General features: G+C 44.9%; 1 protein-coding gene across 1 annotated transcript; it reads right to left on the reverse strand.

Annotated features, from left to right (window-relative positions):
• Positions 1-711: 711 nt before the first annotated feature.
• Positions 712-4,482, reverse strand: LOC142254658 (uncharacterized). The gene is made up of 2 exons (XM_075325833.1): positions 4,399-4,482; positions 712-1,713 (listed from the first exon to the last, which is right to left on the reverse strand). Exons 1-2 carry the CDS (start codon positions 4,420-4,422, stop codon positions 937-939), a joined length of 801 nt encoding a protein of 266 aa, XP_075181948.1. The 5' UTR covers positions 4,423-4,482; the 3' UTR covers positions 712-936.
• Between the last annotated feature and the right edge of the window lie 11,909 nt (positions 4,483-16,391).

Here is a 16,391-nt window from a genome sequence, read left to right on the forward strand (position 1 = left end):
GTGAGGGGGACCATCAAGGACCTTGCTGACTTTAAAAATCTGAGACTCAGTAGCAAAGGGAGAATTGGGGACAGAACCAGAGACTTCAACCCCAAAGGGTTCACGCTACCGTCATATGGACTGCAGTGTAAAGCCACCGGATGGGGACCCCCAGTTGCTCTACACCGCCAGATTACTAAACTGGCACTGGGACTAGGGCAACCTGCAGGTGAAGCCAGCCGGCCGGCCTTGGGTAACCAGTTGCCACCAGAAAGTGAGTAAAGAACCAGTTGCACTGAACCCCTTGTGTTGACTACCTTCTTCCGACACCCGTCATTACACCTACCCTCTGGGGCCCGGCCCTGCTTGCAGAGGGCCTACTATCCAGGCTGCCATTAACACCAGCTTCATTAGAGGACATTATGCAGTGGCGGCTATCCACATAGCCGCAACACCGCAAGTGGCGTCACATGTTAATACTAGTGTAAACCCCTGTAAATAATCCTTTATAAAACGGGCCCAGGGCACGGAACCGGGCAACGACCACCAAAGTGACATTCCCCAGATATTCACTGCCAGGGACCGGCTACCCGATAACCCTGGGCGACACTACCCACTTGCCAAAAAAATAAAAAATATATATATATAAAAATAAGTAGAACAAAAATGAAGTTTTCCACAAGTCATTAAAAGAACAAAAAAGTCATGTTTTAATTAGTGATATAAACACATCTTGTCAGATAAAATCATAAGTCACCTAAATAAGGTCCATTAGGAATATTAAAATTTACATCTAAATAGAGGGTTAAGGGAAATAAATTAAACATTTATGTACATAAGCGCCATAATGGGGGTATGGGGGGGTAGGGAAATATAAAATTGCTAATCCGATCCTTCATGGACAGAATGTGAAGTGCTTGAGATCAGTGTAAGGAGGTGGAAAGACATTAGTCTCCGCTAATCAAACACGTGGCATTCCTGCGAGTTCTCCTCGTCGGATAGGGTCGGCCCATTCACTGTTAGGTTCTCTTCTCCCAGGATCTGGAGCTTCAGTGCCAGTGGTAAGAGCAGATTGGAGAAGTTGAAAGCGTTGTTGGCCACCTCGCTGAAGACATCACTGCCGGGATCAGCATCCGATTCTGTCGGGGAAAGGGACCCACTTCCAGCATTACTTCCCGCTCCCCAGCGGTCTGGAGGTGGGGTGTGCTTAAACAGGCAGTGGATACCGTATGGACAGACCCCAAGGGCTGCAAAATGGCGGCACACATCACGAACAGAATGTGGGTGCTGGAAGAGACAATTTGAGCCATACGGGCAGCCCGTGGGTGAGCGCCAGAGGCGGCATTGCTTTCTACTGTAAAACGGCGATGGCCGACGTTGTCGGAGACGGATGGTATCTGGTACTTCCCTCCTCTCACTGTGGCTGTGTATGAACAGGCAGCGCGGACCGTAATTGCAGGTTCCAAGGATATGAAAGGAACGGCAGAGCTCCGTCTTGTACTTTGGGTGCTGGAAAGGTGGGCGCAGATCGCTCAGGCCATGGGCAAATTGGCAGCGATTTCTATAAGCGCAAAAGCCACTTTCAGCATAGCGATTGCAGAGCTCAGTCTTGTAGCGCAAGGAGGAGAGTCCCATGCCTTTGGGTGCACGGCAGGAGGAAGGAAATTGAGCGTCACCCAGAGGTGGGCTGAAGGAAGAGAAGATATCCAGCCTGTCTGAGAACTCCAGAAACATCTACCGGAAGAAAAAAAACAAAATATATACATTAGAGAGGGGAGAAAAAAAAAAAAAAAAAAAAAACAAAAAAAAAAAAACACACGTAAGACAGATGAAGTATTAAGACAGGATAAGCCACCAGAGCATTTCTTATAGTGCCCAATACTACTATGAGGCAGATGGATGACTAAATATTACTTCATTCCATGGAATAGCTCTCATCGGTCACCTCTGCCTCAGCCCTGAATCCTGTGATTGTGTCAGCTAACGTGACCACCATGGGACAAGAGACCAGGGCAGGCTGGGCTGCACAGGCAGGAGGGTCAAGGAACCTGAAGAGTAAAGATTGTAGGGTATTTAGAGGGAATCTGTCACAAGGTGTTTGCACCTAATCTGGGAGCAGCACAATATTTGAGCAGAGATCCTGATTAGTCTAGTCTTTATAAAAGTTAAAAAAAAAAACAAAAAAACAAAAACAAAACTGTTTAATCAGCAGCAGATCATCTTACAGGACTACTTCGCATGCAGCAGGTAGTTCAGCATAGTCATGAGCTCTGTATAACTGCTAGATCTGTAGCAGAAAACAGTGATTTTATCAAAATCACAGCAAGCAGCTCAATAAGTGACAGGGTTCCTGCCCCTACATTATGCTGCTCTCAGATGAGGGAGAAAAAAAAAAAAAAAAACCTGGTGATCGATTCCCTTCAAGGCTATGTTCACACACACACTGCATCTTTTACGTCACAAAGATGCACCTAAGTGCATGCATTTCCTTCTCCCAGCAAATTCGATGAGATTTTTATTTTGCTGTCTGCACAATGCATTTTTTTGGCTACTTTTTTGAAGACGCAGCCAAGATAACACATGTCAATTCTTTTTGCGTCTTGTCCCCGAGTTTCAAGTGACTGGCAGAGGAATCCCCCACCAACTCTGGGGGATTGATCCTGGTATCTGGCTGGATGCCTGTTGCCATAAAGTCATTGGGGACCAGAATCTGGCGCCAAGGTGCAGGAGGAAGCGCTTCATGTTTACCGAATCACCAGCGCAGCTGTCACACTGCTCCACGGCTGGTCATTCACTTCACGGGCCGCTCATTACCTTCAATGAACATGCACTGCTTCCCCCATCCATCGTTGGCTGTGATTAGTTGCAACCCATCACTGTTGCTGGTGGGCTGGTCTATATTGTACAGTAAAATAAATATTGGCGTAGGATCCCCATATTTTGAAACCAGCACAGACAAAGCACAACAGCTGGGGGCTGGTATTGTCAGGCTGGGGATACCCATGGTTATTGGGCAACCCCCAGCCTAAAAATGTCTGCCACCAGCTGCCCGGAATTACTGCATCCATTAGATGTGACAGTCCCAGTACTTTACCCAGCTCTTCCTGCATTGCCCTGGTACAGTGGCAATTGGCATAATAAGAAGTTAACAGCCCACAGCTGCCACCAAGTCCTAGATTAATCATGGCAGGTATCTACCCAAGACCCCCCCCCCCAATCACTAATCTGTAACTGAAATGAAAAAAAAAACAAACACTGAAACACTTTGGTTGGAGGACACACACTATTGGCCTCAACATAATCCTTCAGGTCCAACGTAATCCACAAGAAGTCCCACAACGCTTCCAGCAAGGCTACATCTGACACGCACAGCAAGTACCATAGAACAGGACTGCTCGCTGTGACGTTCAGGCCAGAACTGAAGTGAACTGCATGCTCAGTGGTGACGTCACTCAGGTTAACTGCAGCCACAGTTGGAGTCTTCCACCTTTGACAGCCACAGGTAACCTGAGTGATATCACAGCTTATCGTGCAGCTCACTTCACATGCTGCGTGGAGCTCACAGCAGGCAGGCAGTCTTGTTCTATGGCATCAGCTGTGAGCTTCAGATACATAGCAGTGCTGGAAGCATTGCAGGCCCTCATATGGTTTACATCAGACCAGGAGGAATGTTTGGGGGGGGGGGGGTTTAAAGAGGGCTTTTGTAAAAAAAAAAAAGAAATATTTCTTGGGGTGTTTACAGGTTAGTGATAGGGGAGTCACACCTGCCATCACTAAGCTAGGGCTTAGTAGCAACTGTGAGCTGCCACTGACTCTTTATTACTCCGATTGCTGCCACACCAGGGCAAATGGGAATAGCCGAGTCCATCTCCAGAATTGGCACATGTCATGCATATGGCGGTAGCTGCAGGCTGCTATTGTTAGATTGGAAAGGGCCAAACAGCAATGGCCCTTCCCACTCTTAATATCAGCCCCCAGTTGTCTGCTCTACCTTTGCTAGTTTTAGAAAACTGCCCCCTCAATCTTATTAAAAAAAAAAAAAAACAACCACACACACACACACACACACACACACACTTTACAGCAGATCTCTGCCCTGTGGAATCTGTGGACATGTCACTGACCTTTGTGCTCAGTGTGTAGTAGTATATCTACACAGCACCAAGGTCAGTGCTGTGCCCATAGATCCCACAGGGCAGATATATGCTGTATAAGATTATCGATTGGCCATGAAACTTCACAACCTACAAGTACAGCTAAAAACAATACAGAACCGGGTACAGGGACCTGCATTGTGTACACACAACCCAAACATGACAGCATCCAGCGCACAGTATACATCTGCACAGCGCCCCTATGACAGTTCTTCCTGGCACCGCAGCAGCTGCGCTATCGCCTGCACGTTACACAGCTCCTCACCTTGGCCTCTTCCTGCACGTCCATCTTGCACAGTCCGGCTGTTTGGTCACTCTCGCTCTCTTCGGCCAGTGTCGCTGCGGTCAAGTATTTCTTGCAAACGATTAGCCAATCAGGAACGAGCAGGGAGGCGTGGTTATAAGGAAAGTAACGAGCTGATTGGCTGAAGTGAAGGCGGGAAATTTTATTTCCGTCACCTGTGGATGCGCGGCTGCAGACGCAGCACCATTGTGTCCGGCCACACGGGGGGCGGCTTGCTTCACGGCATGTCGTAATCTAATCACCAACAATACACAGAGGATCAGAAGCTACAGTCTCCAATCCTATCCCTATTGAACGGGTTCACACGATGCGTTTTTTTTATTGCGGACTATGTGCATATAAAATCCGCAGAATTTCACATTGCAGCGAGTTGGATGAATTTTGACTTAAAGGGGTTGTCCATTGAAATCCAGTTAGTAGCTGAGAACTTGTATATTGGTGGGGTGTTACTGCTGGGGTCTGCACAGAACAGCGCACTGATCCCTGTGTGAATGGCGCAGTAGAGCGCGTTGCTTCTAAGGGGCTACATTTGGCTTTTTCCCTCCCCATAGAGCAGCGGTTGGGCATGCGCACGACTGCTCCATTCACACAGGGATAAAAGCGCCACTGATGGGCATTTTGTCCCGGCAGTCAGACCCCCACTAATGCACATTTAGTGCTAGCTTTTTTGTTTTTTCCCCACTAATACACGATAACTTGTGAACAGCCCCTTTAATTACAAACGCTACATGTCTTTGGGTGCAAAATCTGTAAAGAAATAGTTTTTTTCTTGCATTTTTTTTCTTTTATCTTTGCAGCGTGTGAATATCTATTACGGAAACGCACCTTTTTGGTGCAGATTTTACCCATTCATTTCAATGGGGTCCCTAAATGATACCAGTTTTATTGGGGAGGTGGTGAAACAAACAAAATCAACATTCGGGCGAATTCAGACATCAATTTTTCCCGTGTTCTGTTGTTTTCGGGAACACGACACACACCCAATATAGTCTATGGAGCAGCTCACGCGCCTGTGACTTTTTTATTTATATATCTGCGTCACTGATGAAACTTGCCCATAGAAATCTATGGGTCCACGAAAATCCCGGATAGCAGACGGATTGGCACCAGTGCTACGTCCGAGTGATGTGCATGATTAACAGCCGCTACCATCATCCCTATGGCCGGCGCATGCGCAGTGCTATGTTCCTGTTATAGTTGAATCATTCAATAAAATGACGCTGGATTCAACGCGTGCGTATACCGCCAACTCCGGCGCCATTTTATTGAAGACACTGTGTCTGCAAATATCATCTCCAACAAGCTGGTGGTATTTACAGAGACAGTGTCTTCAATGAAATGGCGCCGGAGTTGGCGGTATACGCACGCGTTGAATCCAGCATCATTTTAATGAATGATTCAACTATAACACGTCGGCCATCCCGGCTTGGGACATAAGGACGTGTTCAGCTTTATATTATTGGTTACTCTTTATAAGGGTCAAGATGTCCATATCAACCAATCAGAGCTCATCTTTACCTTGGCAGCTTCAAAGCTGAAAACTGCACTATGGTTGCTATAGGCAACCAGAATGATCTTACTGTGAGGCAATACTAATGAGGCCCCAGTTACTCCTGAAGAGGCTGTAGGCAACTAGAACAATCTTACTGTGAGGCGATTCTCATAAATGAGGCCCAAGTTATTTCTGCAGTGGCTACAGGTAACCAGTATGATCTTACTGTGAGGCAATACTCATAAATGAGGCCCCAGTTACTTTTTTAGTGGTTGTAGGCAACCAAAATTATCTTACTGTGAGGCAGTTCTCATAAATGAGGCCCCAGTTACTTTTTTTGTGGTTGTAGGCAACCAGAACGATCTTATTGTGAGGCAATTCTCATAAATGATGCCCCACTTACTTCTGTAGTTTCGATAGTCAACCAGAATGATCTTACTGTGAGGCAATTCTCATAAATGAAACCCCAGTTACTTATGCAGGGGCTATAAGCAGCCAGAATGATCTTACTGGGAGGTAATTCTCATAAATGAGGCCCCAGTTACTTTTTTAGTGGTTGTAGGCAACCAGAACGATCTTATTGTGAGGCAATTCTCATAAATGAGGCCCCAGCTACTTCTACAGTTTCGATAGGCAACCAGAATGATCTTATTGGGAGGCAATTCTCATAAATGAAGCCCCAATTACTTCTGCAGTGGCTATAGGCAACCAGAACTATCTTACTGGGAGGTAATTCTCATAAATAAGTCCCCAGTTACTCCTGCAGTGGCTATAGGCAACCAGAACGATCTTACTGTGAGGCAATACTCGTAAATAAGTCCCCAGTTACCTCTGCAGTGGCTATAGGCAACTAGAACTATCTTAGGCCTGTTTCAGACGTCAGTGATTCTGGTACGTATGTGCTAGTTTTTATACGTACCAGAATCACTGACATACGCAGGTCCATTATAATCAATGCGCACACATCATTGATTTTTCACTGACCGTGTCTCTGTGCGGCGTACACACATGTCCGTGATTGTCGCACGGAAACATGTCCCGTTTTTTTCTGGCATCACTGGTGTCCTATGGACCACGCTATGGTGTGATCCGTGAAACACGTACCAGAAAAACACGGACATTGAAAATAAAAATCATTGTATACTCACCTTCTCCAGTGCTGCTTGTTTCCGGCCTCTGCTGGCTGCTGCTTCAGAGTCAACTAATTACAGGCATGCATTTTCATGAATGCAGCCACAGCCGACCCGGAAGTAGCTGCAGCGGGAGCGCAAACACAGGAGAGCCGAAGAGTTGAGCACCACAAACAGCAGGAGCGGGGACAGGTGAGTTTATCTCCATGTGCAATCACGGATGACGGATCACGTCTCACGGATTGCACATGGACAACCCTCGTGTACCGTGAATCACCGCACGCAGAGGGACATATACGTTTTTAACACGCCAGTGAAAAACATCTGTGTTTTTCACTGACATGTGAAACAGGCCTTACTGTGAGAAGATACTCATCAATTAGGCCCCAGTTAATCCTGCAGTGGCTATAGGCAACCAGAACAATCTCACTGTGAAGCAATTTTCATAAAAAAAGGCCCCTATTACTTTTTTAGTGGCTATAGGCAGCCAGAACGATCTTACTGTGAGGCACTACTCATAAATGAAACCCCAGTTACTTCTACAGTGGTTATAGGCAACCAGAATGATCTTACTGTGAGGTAATTCTCATAAATGAGGCCTCAGTTACTTCTGCAGTGGCTATGGGCAACCAGAATGATCTTACTGTGAGGTAATTCTCATAAATGAGGCCTCAGTTACTTCTGCAATGGCTATAGGCAACCAGAATGATCTTACTGTGAGGTAATACTTATAAATGAGGACCCTGTTACTCCTGCAGTGGCTATGGGCAACCAGATCGATCTTACTGTAAGGCAATACTTATGAGGCCCCAGTTACTCCTGTAGTGGCTATAGGCAACTAGAATGATCTTACTGTGAGGTAATTCTCATAAATGAGGCCCCAGTTACTTCTGCAATGGCTATAGGCAACCAGAATGATCTTACTGTGAGGTAATTCTCACGAGGCCCCAGTTACTTCTGCAGGCGCATAGGATACTTTAAAGATATATATATATATATATATATATATATATATATATTTATTTTATTTAATCCTAAAAAGTGTTGTAAACACTAAAGGGTTAATTGCAAGATAGTTCATTATTCCCCATCCATAGTATAGAAAATAAATTACTGATCACGGTGACTCCAACTCCTGTGACCTGCAGTGATCCGGAGAATTGGGCTTTGTGGCCCCAGTTCTACAAGTCCAGTGAGTCAGACGCTCTTGACTGTTGAGAAGGTGCACACCTCCGAGTTGTGGCAAACCTTTTCCACTTTTTGTACGTAAATGTCTTGAATAATATTCTCTATTTCAGTAGCGTCCAGATATTCCACACCACTTTATAATTCAAAAGGTGACATATGCAGACAATATCGAACATAGCAGAGGGGCGAATACTCTGTCCATTGTCTACGGGACTGCCTGAAATACCCTGCTTTTTCCAGCACTCCAATAGACAATGAATGGGGCGGAGGATGAGCATCTGCATGTCTGTGGTGTTTTCAGAGACAGAGCTCTGTTCAAGAGTCCTGCAGATGTACGACCAATACCAATCAGTCATTTATTTATCCCCTATCCTTTGGATGGAAGATAAAATAAAAAAACAAAACACTATCTTTGGAATAACCATTCAATATATTTGCATCACTTTTAACCCCTTAAGGACGAAGCCAGTTTTGTACTTAATGACCAGGCCATTTTTTGCAATTCTGACCAGTGTCACTTTATGAGGTCATAACTCTGGAACGCTTCAACGGATCCCGGTGATTCTGACATTGTTTTTTCGTGACATATTGTACTTCATGATAGTTATAAATTTAGAACGATATTTTTTGCTTTTATTTGTGAAAAAATCGGAAATTTGATGAAAATTTTGAAAATTTTGCAATTTTCAAACTTTTAATTTTTATGCCCTTAACCCAGAGAGTTATGTCACACAAAACAGTTAATAAATAACATTTCCCACATGTCTACTTTACATTAGCGCAATTTCTGAAACAAAATGTTTTGGGGTTAGGAAGTTAGAAGGGGTCAAAGTTCATCAGCAATTTCCCATTTTTTCAACAAAATTCACAAAACCATTTTTTTAGGGACCACATCACATTTGAAGTGACTTTGAGAGGCCTAAGTGACAGAAAATACCTAAAAGTGACACCATTCTCAAAACAGCACGCCTCAAAGTACTCAAAACCACATCCAAGAAGTTTATTAACCCTTCAGGTGCTTCACAGGAACTAAAGCAAAGTGGAATGAAAAAAAGCAAAAAATAAAATTTTACCTAAAATGTTGCTCTACCCCAAATTTATTCACTTTTAGAAGAAATAACACAACAAAATGAACCCCAAAACTTGTTACCCACTTTCTTATGAACGCGCCAATACCCCACATGTGGTAACAAACCTCTGTTTGCACAAATGGGAGGGCCCGGAACAGAAGGAGCAATATTTGAATTTTGGAAAGCAAATTTGGCTGAAATAGATTGCGGGCACCATGTTGCATTTACATGTCCGCCAAGGTACCTAAACAGCAGAAACCCCTTACAAGTGACACCATTTTGGAAACTAGACCCCTTAAGGCTTCTATCTAGGGGTATAGTGAGCATTTTGGATCCACAGGTACTTCACAGATTTTGATAACGTTACGTTGTCACATTGAAAATTTTCATTTTTTTCTCAAAAATGTTGCTTTAGCATCAATTTTTTCACTTTTTCAAGAGGTAATTCCAAAAATGTGACCCCAATGTTTGTTACCCACTTTTTTATGAGCGCGGTGATACCTCACTTGTGGTCTGAAACCTTTGTTTGGAGAAATGGGAGGGCTTGGAACGGAAGGAGCAATATTTGAATTTTGGAAAGGAAATTTGGCTGAAAAAGATTGCGGGCACCATGTCGCATTTGGAGGACCCCTAAGGTACGTAAACAGCAAAAAAACACCACAAGTGACCCCATATTGGAAACTAGGCCCCTCAAGGAATTTATCTTGATGTTTGGTGAGTACCCTGAACCCCCAGGTGCTTTACAGAAGTTTATAACGTTGAGCCATGAAAATAAAAAAATAAAATTTTACCACAAAATTGTTACTTCAACCAGGTAGCTTTTTTTTCACAAGGGTAACAGGAAAAAAATCACCATGAAATTTATTGCGCAATTTCTCCTGAGTTTGTTGATATCTTGTATGTGGTGGAAATCAACTGTTTGGGCACACTACAGGGCTCAGAAGAGAAGGAGTGCAATTTGACTGCAAAATTGGCTGGAATCAATAGCGGACGCCATGTTGCATTAGGAGAACCCCTGAGGTGCCTAAGCAGTGGAGGTCCCCCACAAGTGACCCCATTCTGGAAATAAGACCCCTCAAGGCTTTAATCTAGGTGTATATTGAGCATTTTGAATCCACGAATACTTCACAGAATTTGATAAGCTTAGGTTGCCATATTGAAATTTTCATTTTTTTCACAAAAATGTTGATTTAGCGACACATTTTTCACTTTTTCAAGAGGCAACAACAAAACGTGTACCCCACAGGTTGTTATCTAATTTCTTGTGAGCGCAGGGATACCACACATGTGGCCAAAAACCTTTGTTTGGATAAATGGGAGGGCTTGGAATGGAAGGAGCACCATTTGAATTTTGGAAAAGTTGAAGTAAATTGCGCGCACCATGTCACATTAGCAGGGCCCCTTGGGCACCTATACATCAGAAACCCCCCACAAGTGACCTCATTTTGGAAACTGGACCCCTCAAGGATTTTATTCAGGAGTATAGTAAACATTTTGAATCCACAGGTACTTCACAAAACTGTTGCTGTAGCAAAAAATTTCTCACTGTTAAGGGGGCTTTACACGCTGCGACATCGCTAATGCGGAGTCGTTAGGGTCACGGAATTGGTGACGCACATCCGGCCGCATTAGCGATGTTGCTGCGTGTGACACCGATGAGCGATTTTGCATCGTTGCAAAAAACGTGCAAAATCGCTCATCGGTGACATGGGGGTCCATTCTCGATTATCGTTACTGCAGCAGTAACGATGTAGTTCGTCGCTCCTGCGGCAGCACACATCGCTCCGTGTGACACCGCAGGAACGAGGAAGCTCCCCTTACCTGCCTCCCGGCCGCTATGAGGAAGGAAGGAGGTGGGCGGGATGTTCCGGCCACTCATCTCCGCCCCTCCGCTTCTATTGGGCGGCCGCTCAGTGACGTCACTGTGACGCCACACGGACCGCCCCCTTAGAAAGGAGGCGGTTTGCCGGTCACAGCGACGTCGCCGGGCAGGTAAGTATGTGTGACGCATCTGCGCGATGTTGTGCGGCACGGGCAGCGATTGCCCGTGTCGCACAACAGATGGGGGCGGGTACCCACGCTAGCGATATCGGGACCGATATCGCAGCGTGTAAAGTAGCCTTTAGGCTATGTGGCCATGATCCAGCGACACGGCGTCTAGTACCCAGTGTCAGCCTCCTGCAGAAATGTGAGTGTTGTCCACGGGAGAACGCAGCTGCCCATGCCCACGATTTGGGTTCAGGCTGCTGTGGACTTTAGTTCTATTCTACCTGCAAAGAACACTCATCTCCGCAGCATAAATTGACATCCTGAGGCTCGGGAAGCTGCGCCACAGGTCGATTTATGCTGCGGAGAAAAGAAACACAGTGGGCACGGGATTTCTAAAAATCCTGCCACTGTGCTTCTACTGCACAACGCAGCGTTATGGACGCAGGGAAAACACTCTGCGCCCAAAATGTTGCAAACCCTGATTGTGGGCACACAGCGTAAAATGCTACAATGGATGAATGGATAGATGTCAAACATATATAACGTCCCACCCCCCTGCATATTCTAAGCTGGCGCCCTTTAGTGCCTTTCATGTGACACTAAAGGATGCCTAGCCTTGTATTTAGCCCAAAAAAAAAAAGAATTAAAATAAATGACGTGGGGTCCCCCCTATTTTTGATAGCCAGCTAGGGTAAAGCAGACAGCTGTAGCCTGCAAACCACAGCTGACAGCTTCATCTTGTCTGGTGATCAATTTGGAGGGCTCCCCAAGCTGTTTTTTTTTTTTTAATTATTTATAAATAAATAATTTAAAAAAAAAAACAAAACGTGGGGTCCCCCCAAATTAGATCACCAGCCAAGGTGAAGCTGACAGCTGGGGTCTGGTATTCTCAGGATGGGAAGAGCCACGGTTATTGGACTCTTCCCAGCCTAAAAATAGCAGGCCGCAGCCGCCCCAGAAGTGGCGCATCCATTAGATGCGCCAATTCTGGCGCTTCGCCCCAGCTCATCCCGCGCCCTGGTGCGTTGGCTAACGGGGTAATGAATGGGGTTGATACCAGGTGTGTAATGTCACCTGGCATCAAGCCCAGCAATTAGTTATGTCACGGCGTCTATCAGATACCCGACATAACTAATTGACAGTAATAAAAAAAAAATTGACAACAAAAAAAAATTTATTTGAAAAAACACTCCCCCAAACATTCCCTGATTGACCAATTTATTGAAAAGAAAAAAAAAAATCCACAATAATCCATTTGGATGTCCCACGTCGCCTCTGGACCTTCTAGAATATGGGGGACACGTTCAGGGAACGTATCCCCCATTTTCTAGGAGGGCAGACCCTCCATTTGAGGAGAGTGGGTGCAAAGAATCTGCACCCACTCTCCCTGGGTCACAGCTACAGAGTGCCGAGCAGCAGCAGCAGCCAGCGTCCTGAACACAGGAAGCTGACAGCTGCGCTCTGCACATGTGACCGGAGTCTGCAGAGAAGGAGCCGGAGGAGGGGGCCGCGGGGGATCAGCGCTCCGGTATGTATGACACCGGGGAACACCAGGGGGGGGGGGTAGGGGGGATCAGGTTTCTGTCGTATGTGTTATGGCACATACGACAGAAACCATAGGAACAGTGGAAATGCGGCCGGCGCGCTGCTGTGATCGCCGGTGCGCGCGGCCATCTTGGATTTTCGGGAGGGGGTTGGGGGTCGGGGGGGGGCACTTTGGGGACACCGGGGGACCGGAGGGAACCGGGAAAAAGATTTATCTCCCATCTGGCATGTTTGAACATGCCAGATGGGAGATAAATCATTTTTTACCGGCGCGGTCATTTACTATAACTTGATGATCGGTATACGGCGTATACCGGTCATCAGGTGAGCGGGGACCGGAAAAACCGGCCCGAACCATGATCTCCAGGGTCTCAGCTACCCCCGGCAGCTGAGACCCCGGAAATTTTCTGACTCTGGGGGGCGCTAGACCCTTTTTTCCGACCGCCGTTAAAAAACGGCGGATCGGAAAAAGTACCCTTATTTACCGCCGTTAAAAGGCGTATCGGCGGTCGTAAAGGGGTTAAGGAATAAATATATTGAAAATACAGTATTTGGCCAAAATATATTTTTTTCCAGAGACTTTGATTTGTAAAAATGAAAAATGTACCACAGTCCAGTGTACAGGACGACAGTGTACCATTTATATAATGTCTAGGGTGGTAATAATGCAGAGTGTTCTCCCGCCATGATACAATCTTGAATCTATGGAAAGAGCTTGTTATAATTGTGAACTTGGCCGACAAACAAATTTCAATATAAACAGTTGTAGTTGCCTACAGTCACCACAAGGAGGAGCTTGGAACTTACCATTGAGCTCAATGTACAAATCGTGTGCAGTAAGCTCCCTCTAGTGGTGACTTTTTGCAACTAAAAATTTTATAAAATGTGCAAAAGGATTTGAAGCCCTGAATTTAAAAGGGGGGGGGGGGGAGAATAAAGGCTCCAACCCCAATAAGGTTAGGTGAACACAAAATTTTTTTAGACTGGCAAGAACAATTGTTTTTAAGAGGAATACACTTCACTAAACTTTTGTTCTGTCGTTTTCAGCATATTTTTAGCTGTTTAAGCATTTTTTTTCCATGTTTTTAGCCACCAGCATTTATTTTTCTTTATATAGCGCCAAAAAAAAAAACGAGCAAGAGGTCATAAAACAGTGTTTATTGATATTAAATTAAAAACAAATAAACATTTTATGCATATATTTTTAAAAACAACCATTGACTGGAAGAAAGAGGCGTCATGGAGATAAATGTATGTTTAAACATACAAAAGGTATGGGTAAAGTGCAAGGGTTAAAGAGAGTTATTTCAATATAATTGTATGTATGGAAGAATAAAGATATCAAGCACTAGAGGGGAATGTGGCCAGAGGTCATGCCACAATAAATCACCCAGTACTTGTTGCCACCAAAGCAGCCATTATAACCAGAGTAGTTTAGCCAGACCTAAAATTACAAGTGAAAATTCATAGAAGTAACCAGTACTATATAGCAACAACCTGATAATCTGCCAAAGTGTCAGAATCTGCACAAAGATACACATAGTAGTGAAATATTTACCAGGTAGTTAGTGGAGTACTGCTTCCTAAGTGTAACGTGACGCCCACCCCGACGCACGAACGTTTCGTTGCCGTCTTCTTCCCCCTGAAGACGGCAACGAAACGTGCGCGCGTCGAGGTGGGCGTCACATTACACTTAGGAAGCAATACTCCACTAACTACAGTACCTGGTAAATATTTCACTACTATGTGTATCTTTGTGCCGATTCTGACACTTTGTTTGGCAGATTATCAGGTTGTCACTATATAGTACTGGTTCCTTCTATGAATTTTCACTTGTAATTTTAGGTCTGGGTAAACTACTCTGGTTATAATGGCTGCTTTGGTGGCAACAAGTACTGGGTGATTTATTCTGGCATGACCTCTGGCCACATTTCCCTCTAGTGCTTGATATCTTTATTCTTCCATATATACAATAATATTGAAATAACTCTTTAACCCTTGCACTTTACCCATACCTTTGTATGTTTAAACATCATTTATCTCCGTGACGCCTCTTTCTTCCAGTCAATGGTTGTGTTTTTTAAAAATATATACATAAAATTTGTTTTTAATTTAATATCAATAAAGACTGTGTTTTATGACCTCTTTTTCGGTTTTCTTTTTTGGTGCTATATATTTAAATCCGAATGGTCCCATTGGTCCAATATACCCCCACATTGATGATTATAATCTTATGATTGTTATACAATATTATTAATGCTCCTTGATACATAATTCTGTCGGTGTGGTATGAGTTTTGTTCTCTAACAATTGGTATTTATTTTTACTGTATTTTGTACTGTCGTTTTCAGCATTTTTTTTTTTACTCCATTTAACCCTTAACTCATATATGGAGCACTGGACCCCAAGCAAGATTGTTTTCTTCATATTTCCACAAGTATGGAGTGTAGGGAACATTTGTTTCAGTAGCTTCTTACCTCCTCCCTGCCCAGTGCATCACGAGATGTGAAACATTTGTATGATGTGTAGAGTAGTGATAAGCGGGCACTATCATGCTTGGTACTCGTAACAAAAAGTCGGATGGGCGCAAATCATATATCGAGTATAATGGAAGTCACTGGGGAACTAGAGCATTTATTTAATAAGGTCTACTGGGAAAAAAGCTCAAGTTCCTCTTTGACTTCCATTATGTCCTGCTACACTAGCCGCACCCATCTGAGCATCCAACTGCTTGTTGTGAGTACAGAGAATGGTAGTTACCCGCTCATCCCTAGTGTAGAGTGGTAATACCTCTAGGCTATGTGCCCACAGTGCTTTTTTTTTTTTTTGCTTCTTTTCATGCTTACGTATTGAGATATGGTGGGGTGATGGGGGGGGTTGGGGGAGGGGTGAGAAGAAGAAAAAAAAAAAAAAAAAAAAACAAACCCCTGTGGGCACGAGGCCTTAACACTAGAAGTCCCAGGAATTTCAAGCTCCATAGTGTTCCAAATGGTAGAAATGTTAAATGACCCCTCTCTGGGACTTCTCGTGTTAACTACATGAGCCACAGTGGAGTGCAAAAGCCCTTCCCTTGGTTACCCGATATTTACCATCGTTACCAGCGTCCGCCGCTCTCAGCTGTCAGTGCCGGCTCCTTGCTCTCTGCACACATAGCCACAGTACACATCGGGTAATTAACCCGATGTGTACTGTGGCTAGGAGTGCAGGGAACAGGGAGCCGACAGTGTGAGAGCGGCGGACGCTGGTAACGAAGGTAAATATCGGGTAACCAAGGTAAGGGCTTCTTGGTTACCCGATGTTTACCGTGGTTACCAGCGTCCGAAGAAGCCGGCTCCTGCTGCCTGCACACCTAGCCACAGTACACAATCGGGTAATTAACCCGATGTGTACTGTGGCTAGGTGTGCAGGGAGCCAGCGCTAAGCGGTGTGCGCTGGTAACCAAGGTAAATATCGGGTTGGTTACCCGATATTTACCTTAGTTACCAAGCGCAGCATCTTCCACGCGGGGCTGCTGGCTGGGGGCTGTGGTGACTGGTGAGA

Source organism: Anomaloglossus baeobatrachus, chromosome 10 (assembly GCF_048569485.1).
Source record: "Anomaloglossus baeobatrachus isolate aAnoBae1 chromosome 10, aAnoBae1.hap1, whole genome shotgun sequence".
Taxonomy (NCBI): Eukaryota; Metazoa; Chordata; class Amphibia; order Anura; family Aromobatidae; genus Anomaloglossus; species Anomaloglossus baeobatrachus.

Excerpts from the sequence above, each read along its gene's own strand:
- LOC142254658 (XM_075325833.1), bottom strand. The coding sequence starts at position 4,422 with ATGGACGTGCAGGAAGAGGCCAAG. Across the intron at positions 1,714-4,398 it reads ACGTGCAGGAAGAGGCCAAG|ATGTTTCTGGAGTTCTCAGA; the intron begins GTGAGGAGCTGT and ends TTCTTCCGGTAG.